The 16,565-nt window shown below is 40.9% G+C and overlaps 2 protein-coding genes and 1 long non-coding RNA gene across 7 annotated transcripts in view; 2 read left to right on the top strand and 1 right to left on the bottom strand.

Moving 5' to 3' along the window:
* The window catches only part of LOC146513199 (uncharacterized), a 115,098-nt gene that overhangs the window by 39,682 nt on the left and 58,851 nt on the right, over positions 1-16,565 (top strand). The gene's annotated exons all lie outside the window — the stretch shown is intronic.
* Positions 3,901-8,802, bottom strand: dhrs7cb (dehydrogenase/reductase (SDR family) member 7Cb). Its single transcript, XM_085169335.1, has 7 exons — positions 8,541-8,802; positions 7,417-7,573; positions 7,220-7,332; positions 6,257-6,467; positions 6,074-6,166; positions 5,512-5,673; positions 3,901-5,380 (listed from the first exon to the last, which is right to left on the bottom strand). Exons 2-7 carry the CDS (start codon positions 7,568-7,570, stop codon positions 5,172-5,174), a joined length of 942 nt encoding a protein of 313 aa, XP_085025461.1. The 5' UTR covers positions 7,571-7,573; positions 8,541-8,802; the 3' UTR covers positions 3,901-5,171.
* The window catches only part of mpripb (myosin phosphatase Rho interacting protein b), a 50,701-nt gene continuing 43,323 nt past the window's right edge, over positions 9,188-16,565 (top strand). For 3 of the 5 annotated variants that reach the window (XM_085169318.1, XM_085169320.1, XM_085169319.1), the window contains exons 1-3: positions 9,188-10,226; positions 16,236-16,313; positions 16,500-16,565. In XM_085169318.1, the coding sequence (XP_085025444.1) occupies positions 10,104-10,226; positions 16,236-16,313; positions 16,500-16,565 (267 nt within the window). In that variant the 5' untranslated portion in view covers positions 9,188-10,103. The remainder of the gene's footprint in view (positions 10,227-16,235; positions 16,314-16,499) is intronic. The other 2 variants (XM_085169321.1, XM_085169322.1) reach the window with 2 other exon arrangements.

Raw genomic sequence — 16,565 nt, 5'->3', positions numbered from 1 at the left:
CAACTATTTATCTCCCTACTATTTATTTGATGCTGCTGTATCAGATAAATAGTTGGGGGGGGGGGGGGGGGTGTTCTATCCATATCTGATGATTGCTGCACCCAACAGCAGAATATAGGCACTGTGAGGAAAGAAACAGCAGTGATAATTTCCTTTAAACAACATAAGTTGTTGGACGTGATGTCACATGCCAAACTTCACTATATACATCTGCTCAAAATAGCCTCTGTGTGAGCTGACTGTCATAATTGCTTTTTGTTGATTTTGATAACACGGTGGTTAGCACTGTTGCCTCATAGCAAGAAGGTCCTGAGTTCAATTCCACCATCAGGCTGGGATCTTTCTGTGTGGAGTTTTTGTGGGTTCTCTCTGGGAGCTCTGGCTTCCTCCCAAAGACATGCACTTAGTGGGAAAATAGGTTAATTGGAAACTCTAAATTGCCCCCCCCCCCCCCCCCCCCCCCAATAGGTGTGAATGTGAGCATGAATAGTTGTCTATGTGTTAGCCCTGCGACAGACTGCCAACCTGTCCAGGGTGTACAACCTATTTGACAACCTATTTCCAGTATCCACACCTATGACACCTGCACATTTGTGGCAGTAGTGTTGCCACTCTATTATACCATATTAACATTAACTAGAGTACTATAGAAAGTCTATTCAGACTGCTGGCTGTTCACATTCCCTTAGGAGCTAATATCTTCTCTTGGTGGTGGGTCATCTCCAGGGGTGTTTAGAAGAAATGAGTGTTTGCAAAGAACTGATGCTGCAAACTAGCAATTCATTAACAGCTTTTTGTGCAGATGTATGTTACACTAATTAATGTATGGCTGTCACACCTGGACTTACGCCATCATTTGTAAAGTTTGTCATTAATGAAAGATTAAAACAATCCAAGTAAATGCAAAGCCAAATAAAAAGCTAGTTGATTGTGGTGTCTGAGTCTTCTTTGTGCAGCTTTTAGTTCAGCTGAGGAAAACCTGTTCAGCATCCTGTAAATAATAATATTGAATCGATATTGAAAAGCATGCACGCTCACTGGTCATTTTTGACCTTTTTTTCTGCAATATGTCTTGTTTTGCATGTCACAGAGGAGAATACAAATATCCAGATGGACAAAGAAGACATTACAGTAATGCTCAATGGCGCAGTAAAATCTGCTATCATCCAATATTTTAGCGTAAGAGCCAGCCCCTCTGGTGTTGTATGTGGAAGCTTAGGGAATCATTACCATGGCCTCTGCATAACCTCCATAAGTCAGGACAGTGTCAATAACCCGGGCTTTAAAAAATTGATAAGGGTGATCACCCCGCTCATGGAAAGAGCATTTCTGAGCAGCAGACGTCATTGTGAGGTGATTCTCATATATAAGTCATGGCTTGCATACAGGATGCATCTCTCTGAATATCGCTTCAGGACAATCATCCCCGCCGTGTTGTTTGGGTCTTATCAACATATTGCTCACCCAGCGAGCCCAGACAGATGATTGAGAGAAACTATTAGGCTTAGATCATTCACAGATAGCCCCGTGCACCTTGATGTTTTTCCATTTGAGCAACCTTTAAGCAGAAATGAATGTGACAGTTTTATGGCTGATATAATGCAGCGTGCTCGCAGTCTTCCCGGGAAACTCTTGTTAAACAATTATTCATATGTAAGAGCTGGCCTCTTTTGCACTCAATGCAACATACATGACATATGTGACGTATGTAAATGTGTCTGATCCAAATGCCAATTTGGTGACTCCAGCTGAGTGCTTTAAAGAAATCTTTCCTGTGTGACATGTGGAAATGTGTCAGGGCTGCATTTATTCATGTGAACACTGAAGGGGCATTCCTGTCCGGAGGCCCCGGAGACAAAAAAAATGTGGAACTCCCCAGAGGAGAGTGACCTGGAGGACAGACTCACGCATACCAGCTGGACTTGGTGCACATATTCTCTCCCTTCCTCCCACACACACATTGCTTCGACCAGATCTGCTGGATTTACTCCTCATTAACGTCACAGTTGTAACAAGAAGAACTGGACATCCTGTATGACGTGTTGTCTCTGATATAATGTGCCAAATGTTCCAAGCACATGGGTGAATATTGATCCCAAAGCATTCTAGCAGCTCGTGTCCTGCAGCCCTGAAGTGATGAGGACAATAAATCCAAGAGCGGCGTGTAATTAGACGTAAGACATCTGTGTAAACATCATGAAAAAGGTCTTTGTCATGCAGCAGTTTTTAAAGGGAATAACCAGTGTTATTAACAAACTGGAATTCATATGGTTTCTTGTTTTTTGTGGGATTTTTTTGTTTGGTTTTCTTATTTTCTATTGCACAGCAAAAACAGTTGTTGCAACAGTGGAGGAGAGGTGGCATAGTGAGACATGACAAAAGACAAAATTGAAGAAAAATAGATCACAGCTTGTGAATTTGTGTCTATTTATTATACATTATACATTTCATAAGTCAGAAATTAACAGAGGGAGTTAATATTTCATCAGAATAAATGCTGGGGCGGTTTTTCCCTTGGATAAGAACTATGAAAGGAGGCTCATCGCCAGTCATGTGGTGGTTTCATAATAACTATGAGCTGCTGCCACCTGGAGGATGCACAGGGAAATACATTCATTTATAGTTTGACTTTTACATACACGTGCCCACTTATGCATCTTTCTCATATAACGTAATGCTTCCATGACTCATAAGTAAATGTTATAGTTGTGTTGTAAAGACCATGTTGAAGGGGCCAGGTGTCAGATGTGTATTTTCAAAAACGAATAGAATAGAATAGAATAGAATAGAATAGAATAGAATAGAATAGAACTTTATTAATCCTTTGGGGAGGGTCCCTCAGGGAAATTATGATTCCAGCAGCACAACACCAGTTCACATTAAATTCAAATAAGGAAGAATACCAAGCAGGTACAAATAATTAGGAACAAAATATCAGTAATAACAAGAACTTTAAAGGTAATAATTAAACAAAGTCCAGGAATTGAATTTTTTTTGGAGGGGGGGTGTCAAAGTAATCAAATGACAGACTGAACTGAAGAACATATAAAGTTACTCTTAAATTTACAGCTACTTTACATCAAACTATTACTCCATGTAAACCTGACCTGTGCAGAAGAACACAAAACATTACTTACTGTTAGGATCTGGCACCTCTGTGTATTGAAGTTAGCTTAATCGGCATTATGGGCTTGTGGGTCCAGACCACTTCTATATATCATGAATCAAAGAGCTAACTGGCAACAATCATCCTTAGACCCATATAATGCATTAATAACCCGCTCAGTTCTTCTTGGATGCACATCTTTCTTGCAGCAACGCGGAGTCTCCCAGATTTGATTTGTAGCTATAAACATGATAATATTTTACCAAAAAGTGTATATCAGCTCCCATTTATTATTCCCAGTTCATTCACAACACAACAAGCAGAGAGATCGACAAAGTAATAATTCAACTAAGTCCACTTGTACTGATAGCACCTCAAAAAAGAGAGAGAGAAAGAGAGAGAGATGTTGGGAGGAAAACAGTTTATTTAGACTCCCAACAAAGTGAACTCATTTCCTTTAGGAAATGGGAGGAGCACTGAATTAGGACCTGAAAGAAGGAAACAAAAGTCAAGCCCAAGGACCAACCCTTCCATGAGAATACGGTCTGGTGGCATTTTCTAAAGATATATTACCTGTTACCATGACTGCATAAAAAATAATAATAAAATAAAATAGGTTATATGATGAAAATCGCTTTACTCTTCTATCATTTCATGCATTTTGTGTGTGTAGCTCATGAACACCAGCACCATGCATTATATTTTCTTATGGGAAGACTAATTTCTGGAGAAGGGCTTATCTGCTAATAGGATGAGATGCCAATGTACTGCAAGATACAAGACAGGAAACCTGGTGAGCTAACACTAATATTTATTGCAATTATTCCATTTTCTCTTGGTTTTGTAATCATCAAAAGCGCTTCCTGCTTGACTTGCACTTAATCAGATCCATTTCCCTGCAGGCATCAGTACAGTTTCACTCTAATCTATACATGAAATTTAATGTCTAAATTAAGAGGAATAAACAGGCAGGCAACATGAGATACGGTGAAAAAGCACAACCCGAATAATTACAAACAATGAGGAACATTTGAGGTCATCCCAGGTCAGTGATTTGATTTGATATAATTTCATTTTCATCCAAAGCTGTTGAGCAGTGAAGACAAAGAGCTGGATGCTTGCTGGTGGAGATGCGAGAGAGCTTATATCTTATCAAAAATCTGCTTGTTGGCTTTCTAATTAAATGCTATCATGTTAGCCTTTCAAGCTTTATGAGATTAATGGATTCACACCTTGTTTCCTCTGTCACAAATGGGCAAAAACATCCTCTGTCTAAAAAGCAACTATTATGAATTCATTCATTTAGAAATTCCTCTTTTTCAGAAAGTTAAAAACAAAAATGGATTGATGAGTTGTGTTGAGCATTATCATTTGAAACTGAAGGGGCTTGTAGTACTTTTGTGTAAGATCAGTTGTACCACTAGATGGTGCAGTAAGTTAATGTAGCCATTATTTACCCAGGTAAAGAATTAAAGTGGCAGCAAAAAAGAAATATTACAAGTTAACCCCTTAGCTCCTAAGGTATCATATTTAGTACAAGAGGTTTTGTGAGTTTTTGAGACTTCTTCATCATCAGTGTGATGACACCACTCCTCTGAAAAACTTAAAGAATAAATTGCACAATGTGTTTTTAAGCAATAAATTATGACAAAAAAAATGTTGTATGTAGCAAATATGATACAAATTAAAACTTATATGTCAGGAGCTCCAATAAACACTCCATTTTCCCCCCAAAAAACGAGAATTTTTTGGTAATTGTTTCAAGGTTCATACTTTAAAAGGTTAAACAGCAGCACGTATCTCTATACAGCCACAGGTAAAACACTGCCCCCTGGTGATAGTCATTCATTTCTGCAGAGGGTAATTCCAAAAAGCACCTTTAAGGCCTCTATCGTTGCATCTTAAGCTGCTTTACTGGTCATTATTAACAATCTGTTCAGCATTATTATTACAAACCCATCTGGAATCCTCAGGATATACATTTACTTAATTGGCATATCCAAAAAAAAACAAAAATAAGTGAGCTTTACTGCTCATCTCTTTCTCGCACACACTAGCCTTTCTTCTACTGCATCTGCTCAGCCAACACTGAGTCTTTCACTCCAGCAGCCAGCACAGCGAAGAGGAAGGGGGGGAAGAGGGAGCGCAGATGGAGAGCCACCCTGGGGATGGGGTGGACCAGCAGAACCTCCTTCCTCTTCCTGTTCACGGTTTGCATGATTTCATTGGCCAGGACCGACGGGCGCACACCGTGGGTCAGCTGCCTGGCAATAACTACGAGAGGACAGATTCGTTTAGTTTTGCCTATGCACCACAATAACAGGAACATTTCAGAAATCTGAACATGTTTTCATTCCATGAACCATTCAGTCACCGTAATGCTTCATTGCTACTGTTTTACTCACATTCAGCTACGGGGTTTGGTTTGGGAACAGGTTCCTCTACAGGCGGCGGTTCAGAAGCATTGATGAAGGTATGACTGATGGTGCTGACAATTATTCCATACTCTTCCACTTCAGCTCGCAGACAGTCAAAGAAGGCCTGCGCCGCATGCTTAGACGCGGCATCTGACAGGTATGAACACAAACACGCATAATGATACAGTCACAAAAGAAGTGTGGCAAGCACGGAAGAATTCCCAACATACCATACAGCATACTTTGTTCAATTGTTGTCTGTTTTGTCCTTTGACGCCCACATGTGTATTATTTCAGGCTGTGAAGGTGCGTTTCGACTACTGAATAGGCTGAATAGGCTTTCCAGACTCCATAGGTTGTACCTAGGCATACCTAACCATTAACTAGTAATTCCATATATGTTTAAATAATTAGGTAAAGATGATTTCAAATGGAATCACATATAAAAAGTACAAATGTATTACTTGCAAAGACTTTCTCACTGCTCTTGTTTTTATTCAGTGCTAAGTGTACTTCTAAAGAGTTGCAGTGACCTTTGCCGGGAACTCACATGAACTTCTGAATGGAACAGCCAGTCTGCCCTGGATGCTGTTGACCAGTACAATGTGGCCTGATCGTCTTGAAATCATCATTGGAAGAAGACCTGCCGCATTTTTAAAAGTATCATTCATAAGATCTTAATAATAACAAACTCAAAGAAATGCTACTGGATTTCTAAGAATGTCAACCCCACCTTTGGCTAGAGTGCTTGGGCCGAAGTAGTTAACGTCCATGATATTTCTGTCCTGTTCCAAGGAGATACTCTGAACAGGCGCCTTCAGCTTCATACTGCTATTGCAGATCAGCACGTCCACGCAACCATAACATTCAACCACCTCAGCGATCACGTCCTCCATACTGTCCATATCACTGAAGTCCAGAATTACCAACTTTGGTGCAAATGTCTGTCGATAAACAAGAGTTAGTTTAATTTGAACACGTGTGTAACTGATGGACAAATATGTTTAGATAGACTGAAGCTGTTTTCCTCCTGTTTGGAGGTTTACAGGCTACTAAGCTAAGCTAATCATGAGCTTCATATTAGCGTTAAGATTTTCTTTTAGCTCCATTTTCATTTAACAAAATTTAGTATTCTATTCTTAAAAAGCATTAGAAAGAGGTTAAGAGGGTTAACTGAGCTTTTTGAGTAATTCTGTCACCATTCTGTCTTCAAAGATCAAGAACACAGTCCTTAATAAAAGAAAGGATATTCCAAGGATAGCAACCATAACTCTAAGCAGAAAGGTTTCAGCTTTGTGTCATACATATACCAAATTTCATCCCATAAACATCCATGTGCTTGGGCCTGTACATAGAAGGCATGTGGTGCACTACTTGCTGTCTGACATGATATCCTGCTATTGTGTTCTCCAGAGGAAGTGGTGACCTGTGAGGTGGTGAGTGAGCAGGATTACGATAAAGACAAGGACAAAACCTGATATTCTGCTAATTAAGAAAACTGTAAAACTTGAAAAGCCAAGTTGGTGTCACAGGTCAATTCCTGTCAGTTATTTGGGGAACTTGTTTTGGTATAGTAGGAGGAGGCTTTGCTGTGTGCTAAGGGTTATCACCTTATTGCAAAAGCTTCCTGCACATAATAACAGACATTAATTTTACTGAAAGAGCCATATTAAAAGTTAACTGATAAATTCCTCACCTCTCTGGGGTCAGCATCAGTTGTCAAAGAGTCATACAGAGACTCCAGCTTATCCCAGCCAGTCCCACAAAGGATCAGTCTGGCCCCACCCTTGTGGAAGAGACGGGCACACTCTGAAAAAAAAAATTATGTTCATTAAATGTTGAGTTCAGATCAAAGTAAAATTAAAAAATAAAAACACAAGTTGGATCCCTTACCGGCCCCCACACCAGACACAGCATCAGTGATCACCACCACTTTGTTTCGTACTAAGGACTTGGACATGAAGTGCAAAATCTCATTGTAGATGTAGTACACGCCTGCTGCTACAACGATCAGCAGGGGCAGCACTACCACCGAGGGCAGGCCCATGTTCTGTAGCAGAGAAAAAAGACGGGTCAGTGTGGGGAGAGTACTCATAAAAACTATAATATAATATCGTATAATATATGGTTTCAAAATATACCAGATGTCCTTTCTGATGAAACCTTCCCAGAAGTATGTACCCCCTCCTGATCTCCAACTGGAACTTTTTCACATGTTCGGTAAATGTGATAACCATTTATTTTGCTGTTGTTATTTTACATACAAGCTAATATGTTAATTAGAAATGTTGTACATTTGTATTTGTAGGTTAAATTTCTACCTTTAGACAGAGCTAAGCTTGCTGTTTCACCCTGCTTCCAGTCTTAGTACTAAGCTGAGATAATCAGCTGTTGATCCAACTTATAATTTTGCACACATGTGAGGGTGGTGTTAGCAGTCTCTTCTAAACTGTAGCTGAAAAGCAGATCAGTATATACCCTATAATGACAAATGTCATTTGTACCTTCCCTATATTGAAAGACACTTTGAGACCAATATAGTCGGCACATTTGCTTTGAATGTGTTCTTCTGTTATAACTGTGTTAACTGTCCTGGGGTAACAGATTGCATTTGGAGGCCTTGCTACACACTTGCCATGTAAAGTGAGTTTAAGGAGAACAGCTAAATATATTCTGGCCGTGATGCCGCCACAGAATTTTCTTGCACTATGTCACCTCCAGGACAATGTCATAGGATACCCTAAGGGGGGCGGCCAGGGAGCCTCACATTTATAATGTAATAACTTTATAAATAAATTAAATAACCTTACTTTTCCTGCTTTACTTGAGGAAAACACATTAAGGAAACCCCTAAGCCATATTAAAACTGATGATCCAGAGATCCAATTCCCAGCTTAGCCCCATGTTTGGACTGACACATGATTGGAGGTTAAGTCAGCTTGTGAAGTGCATATCTATAGCAACCACACAACAGGCATGCACAAACCTATAATCTGTGTTATTATTGGTTCACTTACAGCGCTGACCAGGAGCTAATCCTTCAGCAAGACTGACCGTTGATGTTTTCAGGGTTTAGTTAGGTAACCGAGGCCTTTCTCCTCCCTCAGTGTCCCTTGTCCATTCACACAGCTCTGTTCTCTGCGTGTCTGACTTGCTGCTGTCCACTGGAACCTACTGCTTATAATAGCCTCTGCTTGAGTCAGCCATTAATACACACATATGTGGTGTGCAGCATCTAAGGCATGTTTCCTTGTTGCCAGCCTGAGGGGATGGACGATAAGTGAGAGTGTGACTTGCACTTGGTCTTCAGAGAGTTTGCATTGTACTGCTGTTTCAAGGAAACACATTTCCCCAAATTATATATTATTCTGTTGTCAGTTTTTTTAAATAGGGGGAAACAAAAACATCTATCAATACATATTTTGAACTGTGTGTTGTTGTTGTGTTGAGCTGGCAAAATTTGTACACAATTTACACAAATCAAGAAAAGAAAACGGGGTTTTCTCATCTGTTTTAAAGTGTTATTAATAGTGGTATTAATTCTATTTTTAATAAAGGATCACATTTGACATTCAATAACATAAGCATGACTATGCCTGCGCCCACAAGTAAGTATAACTAAAACATTTCATTTACTGTCTTCTTTCGGTGGGTGGCGGCAGTGAGCAGTTATCGCGAGAGCACGTAGAATTCCAGGAGCTTGTGTGTATTTGCGCTCTCTCTTCTGTCTTCTCCCCCCTTGCTCCGTTGGGAAAGAAGAAAATAAACCCACTGCTGCTAACCAGGCTAGTTATGGAACCAAGCCCTAAGTACTCGTTTTGGCATCTGTGACTGCCCAAGAGGTGCTCGCCCTGCATACTGCGTTCCCACCTGGGAGGAAAGCACATGAAGCTTTTTGATTTTTTTGACCGAGTCTTTTTCTTTAAAAAGTTGAATACGCCAGCAAGGGAAGGATTTCATTAGCTAGCCTATCTGTGTGCGAGCTAACTGGGCTAGCTTAGCAAGGAGCACTGGATGAACTTCGCATGGACTGAGTGCTGCGAACGGGATAGTAGCCTCCTGTCTGACTGTGAGCCGCCTTTTGGATTGAGTCTTTCATGTGGGAGTGTGTTGTTACTTAAATGACACTGTTTTCCCGGAGCTCGAAGGCCATAACTGTGTACAAATGTTGCTTTTGCGGCTCACACCATCACGTTATTGATCTGGATACCCATTGGAAAGCTAACAGGATATTAGCCACCTTCTTGCCGCTACGCTTTGTGGTTGCAGGCCATGGACTGAAAGGCATTCATCACTGAAGGATGAGAAGGCTGGCTTGATGGCAGCTAATTATTTATTGGGAGGCAGCAATTGGATACAGCTAAAGCGATAAAAGAAGCTTTGAACGTCGTCCCAGAACTGTTAAACTCTTGGTTTGGTCTTTTTTTTTTTTAGCTTGACAATGCATCGGTGTGCTGGGGCTTTTTCCAAGTTAGGATAAGAAGAGGCGCACAAGAAAACAGCGAGATTGCACCTTCTGCGTTTCCCCACGGAAATTATTCAATTTTTAAAATATTATAATTATTAAGAGGTGAAATATAATGTCTACCGCTAAAGAAAATCCCTGTAGGAAATTCCAAGCAAACTTCTTCAACAAAAGTAAATGTCAGAACTGCTTCAAACCCCGGGAGCTGCACCTACTGACAGACCAGGATTTGACCCAGGTAAGAAAAAGGATCAAAAGGCTTAATGATTTAAAAGCTTTTTCTGTCAAAGTTTGTAAAAATAACTTTTTCTTTTTTTTTTTTAAGAGATTTTACTGGTCGCTAATCAAGCTTTGGAGAATTGAGGTTGGCGGTGACAGGCTTGTTGCTGTGTTGTTGCTGGTGTTATATTTAAACGACAAAAGGTTGGCGCAGCCCTCTTGATGAGTCGAGCTGATTAACGATCACGTCAATAAAGAAACAGTTTTTCTTGGCTTGTGATGCAACCAGTCTCCGAAAGACTTGCGAGACAGCATTGCAGTGTCTGCGTAGAGAAAGTCAAGGAGAAGTGTTTATTTTGGCTGAATCACAGTAACTCTTAGGATTTCTTAACTTCCTTAATATACAGACAGGTGAAATCTAAAGGGGAAAAAACGATGGTATCCTGTGGGGGGCCATTTTTTTTAATGGTCACCTATCCGCGGGGCGCCAGGAGTCACTGAATAGATTTTTATTGTCACTGTTACAAGAACACGAATGGTTACAAGAATAGTATGAGTATGAAAGTGCTTCATTTGTGCTATCTCGAGTACATCTCTGAAATGAAAAACTTAGGGGAGAAAAGTGTTAGACAGCCATGACCTTTATTAAAAGACTAGTTGAAGGAATATGTATTGGAAAAAATTGTGTTTGACCAGAGACTTGGAGAATCGGTGCCTTCACTTGGACTAACACCTCTTTTCCACGGTGGTTGTGAGCAGTAGTGTTGCTTAGTTATTTCAAAAACCATAATCACAATTATTTTGGTCAGTGATTGAAACATTAGTAAAGCATTTATTCAACTGCGATGACCTTAAACTTCAAGTACAGCCCAATTCAAATGAAAAGGAAGTAAGTTAAGAAAATAATTGGTGTATTTGCCAATTTAGCCAGTCTCACCAAGCCTTGGCTGCATGCCTCTTGAAAAATCATAAAAGCCCCAAAAATGTAGTTCTGTCCTGATTATGTAGATTTATCATCTTTGGAAGTCGAAATCTCAGGTTAACCAAACATTTGACCGATGGCTCAGCCTTAGTGAATAGCAAGTTCTGCATTTGTCACATTCCAGGACTGGGATGTGTTTGAGAACTGATTGTTAGGTTTAGTTCAAACAAGCTCTTAATTTTCACAAGAAGAGAATCATAGTGGACAGAAGTGAACAGAAGCATTTTACATTGATTTTTTTCTCTCTCTCTTTTTTTTTTTTTGAGATAGCCCTTTAGTAGCTCCATCTTTGGGTCCACTGTGGCGAACCCACTACCTAGATTAACGTCCTGTGGAAACAATGATACAGTTCACACCACAGTGGAATAAAACTACAGAAATGCCAAAAAATCAACAACAACAAAAAACAACTCGTATATTCACTCGTTGCTTGTACGATACTTAACCCTGGAGAACCCATGGGGTCAAATTTGACGCCATGGTTTCCCTAGTAAACCAGTGGGGTCGGATCTGACCCCATGGGTTCTCCAGGGTTAAATGTTACAGCTTCACAGCCCCACATGGGTATCATTGAATGGGATTGTGAAGTGAGGCTGCATTCAGTTGAGATCATGTCATGAGCGAGTTTTTTCAGTCCCTCACGCTCAGATCAGTTTAGTCTCTGTTGTATCCTGTAATTGATCCCAGATGATGAGGCCCAGATGGGCCCGTGAACGTGGCTTAAGAGCCGTAACAGCAACGTCAGCATCTTCTTCTGTTGTGCGAGTGTGTGTGGGGCATGCACTTGTTTTCTTTTTTTAAAAAAGAGTTTTTTGGATGTTAACTCTTACACCCCCAAGTCTGGATGGTTTGAGTAACGGTTACATCACTTCCTTTAATCTCCCTGTGACCTGGCCCGCACTCGCTCCCACAGGAACCAGAGAGTCTTACTTCTCCGGCATTCTAGAAATCAGTCTTTGCTCATCTCTGTTGTCCCAGTCGCCCACAAGCTTTGGGAAATGTATCAGCTATTCAAACAGTTTACAGAGAGCTCAGTTGCATTAGTAAGTTTTGTGATGATGCTTTCTGGACAGTCTTAAAACCATTTAGCCCTTCGCACCAGACACCAGGTCATTACTGACCTAAAGCTGTGTTATGTAACACCATTAATCAGTGTTAAACTTCTGAGTCTTGTTCAGCAGGTCCAAGATGAGGGTTAGGAGTTCTAAAATTGTTCCCAGTGTTGAGACACTGATCCAGGCAGAGACTGAGGGGATGAACTCAACAACCTAGAGAAAAGGAGGCTCCACTAAAGCTGCGTGATGCTGTTAAAACACCGTGACCAGCTGATTTGGCTAAGTGAATTTCAGTCCTAAATTAAATAAAGTTATTCAGAGCTCAAAAGCAGATGAAGATTGCAGATTCAGCTTTGAAACACGCAGAAAAGTTATGCAAAGAGATGAGAGCCGAATGTCTGAAGGATAGTGTCCAGTATAAACAATCTCTCGGTTCAGCGCTGTTGGAATAAAAGGTGGGTTGGGGGAGGAGTTTGCCTCAAATTCTTTTGTTACAGTCGGTATGCACCAAAGGAGTTTGTGTGCCCCGACAAGGTCCCCGTCTTTTGTCACAGCATTCAATCTGTGACTTTGTGCTCGCAGACTGGAGCTGGCGGTCTCTTCCCATTGGAGAAAACTGATCGTGTTTTCAGGGAGAGTTGGTGGGAGGCAAGACAGTGATGGAGCACGCAGTCAGGCGAAGGTTTACACACATGTGGGAGACCCGGAGAAAGACGAGCTGGGATGTGTTGGGACTTGAGGAGTGGGAGCAGGAGTCACAGGGAGAGAAAGGAAGTGCGGGGTTGGGAAATAGAGTAGAGCTCCCCACCGGCAGCTGCTCAACATCCCACTATTTGAGCTTATGAGCCAGGCTATAAGTTTAACACGTACCAAATGTTCCAACGCAGTTACTGACTGCAGGCTGCACTACACACCCAACGGGCTACAGATCATATCCACGGCTCTGTGCCTGTCAGTTCTGTTCCAGTCTTTTGTGTGGAGGATCGCTGCTGTGATAGTGGGATGGCTTTCACATGGGTCCCCTGGTGTCACACCCAGCTGCGTTTGTTTTTGTCACCAACAAGCTCGGACAGTGAAAACAACACCCCCGGCTAAATAAACGTACTTCTCAGAGTATCAGTTAGAGCTACCACTCGATTCCTCTATCTGCGTTTCAGTTGGAGGAAACACTGCCTCAGTTCAAACTCAGCAAGATGCTTAGTGCTCTCTAAAGCTGCAGCAGCTTTTAGAGAACAGGATGTGCCGATCATTAGAGTATGATATGCATTTTGGTAGCTTCTGTTACTTGGCATTCCTCAAAACCAGCCGCTGCAAACATTTCTCGAAATTACGTCGGAGCAGACCACGAGATTTTCTGAACGATGACTGACAAAGTCCAATTGTCCTGTATTGCAAAGGATGGCATGTGGAGGGTGTGTTTGCTTAATCTTGATTCTGTTAGACGAACTGGGAAAGTGGGGTACTTCCTGAATAACAGTTATTGTAAAATGACAGTTCCTGGGTCTTTTGGTGGATAAACCATGATTTCCACCTGTTTGTCAGGCCAGGCTTAAGTTGACCTGTGCCAGGTATCAGCACCAGGAAAATTTTTTTAACAATGGTTACTTTTTAATTTTTACTTTTACCCGTCTTTAAATTATGCTGTTGCTGTGTTAAGAATGAAGCAAAAATAATAATAAAATAAAGTAAATTGACTTTTTTCTTTTTGTTTTATTTAACTTGCTCCAGGACATTGGACCAATGCAATATGTTGAGCCCTGAAAGTTACAAGCTTTAAGTAAATGTAAACTACTGTTAGCTCTTAGCTGTCTCAATAACCTAAAAAGGACGTTCAAATGGCAATGATATGTTTTCCTCTCATCCATTTTTTTTAATCCCTGTCGTCAGACTTTGTGGAGTTTGGAGTCTGTTTGTCTCGCTTTAGACTAAAATAAACAAACTAAAACTAGTTGGGAACCACCAATGCACCAATGTTTTTTTAAAATTTATTTTTCTCAACACCCTATCAGAAAAAACCAGTACGGCCATAGTTATTGTGGTATGCAGTCGAGACCTTTTTGCTTTGTTAAAATATATATATATATATATATATATATATATATATATATATATAGTGTCTTCTGTGGGGAAGCAGTGCTTGAAGAAACATTTAGGGCTTTTTAACGATAACCCATGTACCTTTGTGCAACAGTGATGGTGAAGCCAACATTCTGTCATCTGTGTCAGTGATTGCTCATTTTGCATGTCAGTGAAACTCATCACACAACACTGTGCAGTCAGTGATATAATTATGTTTATGCTGCCAAGCGGCGGCACAATTATAGAAATGATTAAAGGTTTGTCCAGGAAGTACTTTTAGGTCCTGTTAGACAGCAGTTCTGAGCTGAGAACAGAATGAATAGTTGCACAGCAGGAAAAGATGTCAGCACCTCTGTTGTGTGTTAAAAGTAAGTGATCACAGAGACTAAAGCCTAAGTTAAGCTGGATTTACAGCTGCAGACGGCTACCACGTGGGTTTTCTTTTGTAGGTGAGAGCTGGATTCCCTGTGTTGTCATCAGTCCAAAGATAAACTTAAGTTCCTATCCTCATGTAGTATCTGGACAACCACTGCAGTCTAAGGGGGTAGTGACAAGTGCACTATGGGAGGCATGCTTCGTGACCATAGCTGTGCCTTAAACCCTCAATGCACTGCTACAAATGCAATGTTTACACTTTCCACATCCGTGTTGTTGCATGACAAGAATTTTGCGATCTCCTTGAGTACATGTCTGTATGTGCAAACAAATCAACGCTGGTCACGTGAATGAATAGAACCACATTAGGAGTGTCTAACTGTATGAAAATCTGAGCTCTTGACCCCAGATTTGAACTGTATCACACCTACCCATGCTAAATATACTTTATACTGGGTTCAGCCCACCAAAACTCCCCTAAGTGGCATGCCAAGGCAAGTTGAACGAGGCACGTATGGATTTATGGTAGGCATGCAGTGACATGGAGGAGAATTGGAATAACACACTAGCAGTTGGATGCGTTTACTTTCCAGAGAAATCTTTTTAGGTTGGGTTCTTTTGAAGAGGTGGGAGAGTGAGTGCTTGTATGCGAGACGCTTGTTAATGAATAATGTTTAAAGCACAAAGACCGTGTGACGCAGAGTTTATGCTTGTCATTGCTGCACTTGAGCCAGCATTTATGATGTCACTTTTGGCCCGGAGTGTGGCGAACCAGAGATGGTCTTGATCTGCTCTTCAGCCAATCGATTGGTTGCAGGACGGAGGGGTGTAAGAGCCGCACCTTTTCTCTGGGTGAACTGAATCTGCTGCAGTTCACGCTCCATGCCTTTTTAGTCAACATGAAAATAGTAGTACACGTAGAAAGCTAATAGTTGCAGCATATTAAATCATTTTAATTTTTTGTACTGAAATCATAGTGGGAGACTCCGAGCCAACCAGAATGAACCAAATTCTTCTGATGCTGAAGTTCTGAGGAATGCAGCTAGTGGTGTCATTGATAATAATGCGAATTCCCAACCCTTATCCTTAGTTGGGCTTTACATACACGATACACAAATAATTTTTTTCAGTATTCAAATGCATAAAACGACAGATGATAAAGCTGGCTTCACATCCAGCTTCATCCGAGTTTAGTTGTTGCTACTAGCAGACAAAAAACTGCGATCACATTTGGTGTTTATATGGACGTTCTGTCCATCGTTTTCATTGAGGTACTTTTCAGTCAGTTTGTCATATGGATCTCATCTACTGTGGTCACATGGGTGGAAAGAGGCACTGAAGCGTGTCATCATATAGAGCTGATTACATCAAAAGACACGCAAAGCGGTTTTGTGTATAAAATGCAATGCATGAAGAGAGGCAACATCCAAAAAACCTTCTTCCTCTCCTTCCCATCGCCTTTATTTCCCACTCTTTTCCAGCTTTAATGGTTACCTTAATTGCTGTTTTTTTTTTTACTTCCTCTTTCTTTTTACAGGCCAAACCTATTTATGGTGGATGGCTGTGCTTGGCCCCTGAAGGAACTGACTTTGACAATCCTATGCAGAGATCTCGGGTAAGGGCATTTGTTGTAGTCCTGCATGTTGCTCTATAAAATGTTCGTACAATGTACTGTATGGACATTAATGCTTGCATACCTACTTCCAGTTACCAGAAACGCCCTGAAAGAGGAGTACTGAGTATGATGCCTCTAAGTTGATAAAATTGAGGCTAGCCACTAATACCTAATTTCTTCTCACAGAAATGGCAACGGAGATTTTTTGTGCTGTACGAACATGGCTGTCTGCGCTTTGCCCTGGACGAATCG

This window comes from Neolamprologus multifasciatus, chromosome 8 (genome assembly GCF_963576455.1).
Source record: "Neolamprologus multifasciatus chromosome 8, fNeoMul1.2, whole genome shotgun sequence".
NCBI classification, from domain to species: Eukaryota; Metazoa; Chordata; class Actinopteri; order Cichliformes; family Cichlidae; genus Neolamprologus; species Neolamprologus multifasciatus.
Note: the sequence above shows the minus strand (reverse complement) of the source record. Positions and strands in the feature narration are given on the sequence as shown.

What these genes read in the sequence shown, in the direction of transcription:
- dhrs7cb (XM_085169335.1), bottom strand. Translation starts at nt 7,570, where the DNA reads ATGGGCCTGCCCTCGGTGGTAGTGCTGCCCCTGCTGATCGTTGTAGCA. An exon ending in CCCAAGCACTCTAGCCAAAG is followed by an intron (nt 6,167 to 6,256) that starts GTGGGGTTGACA and finishes AAAATGCGGCAG; the next exon opens with GTCTTCTTCCAATGATGATT. An exon ending in TGTTCCATTCAGAAGTTCAT is followed by an intron (nt 5,674 to 6,073) that starts GTGAGTTCCCGG and finishes CATACCTGTCAG; the next exon opens with ATGCCGCGTCTAAGCATGCG.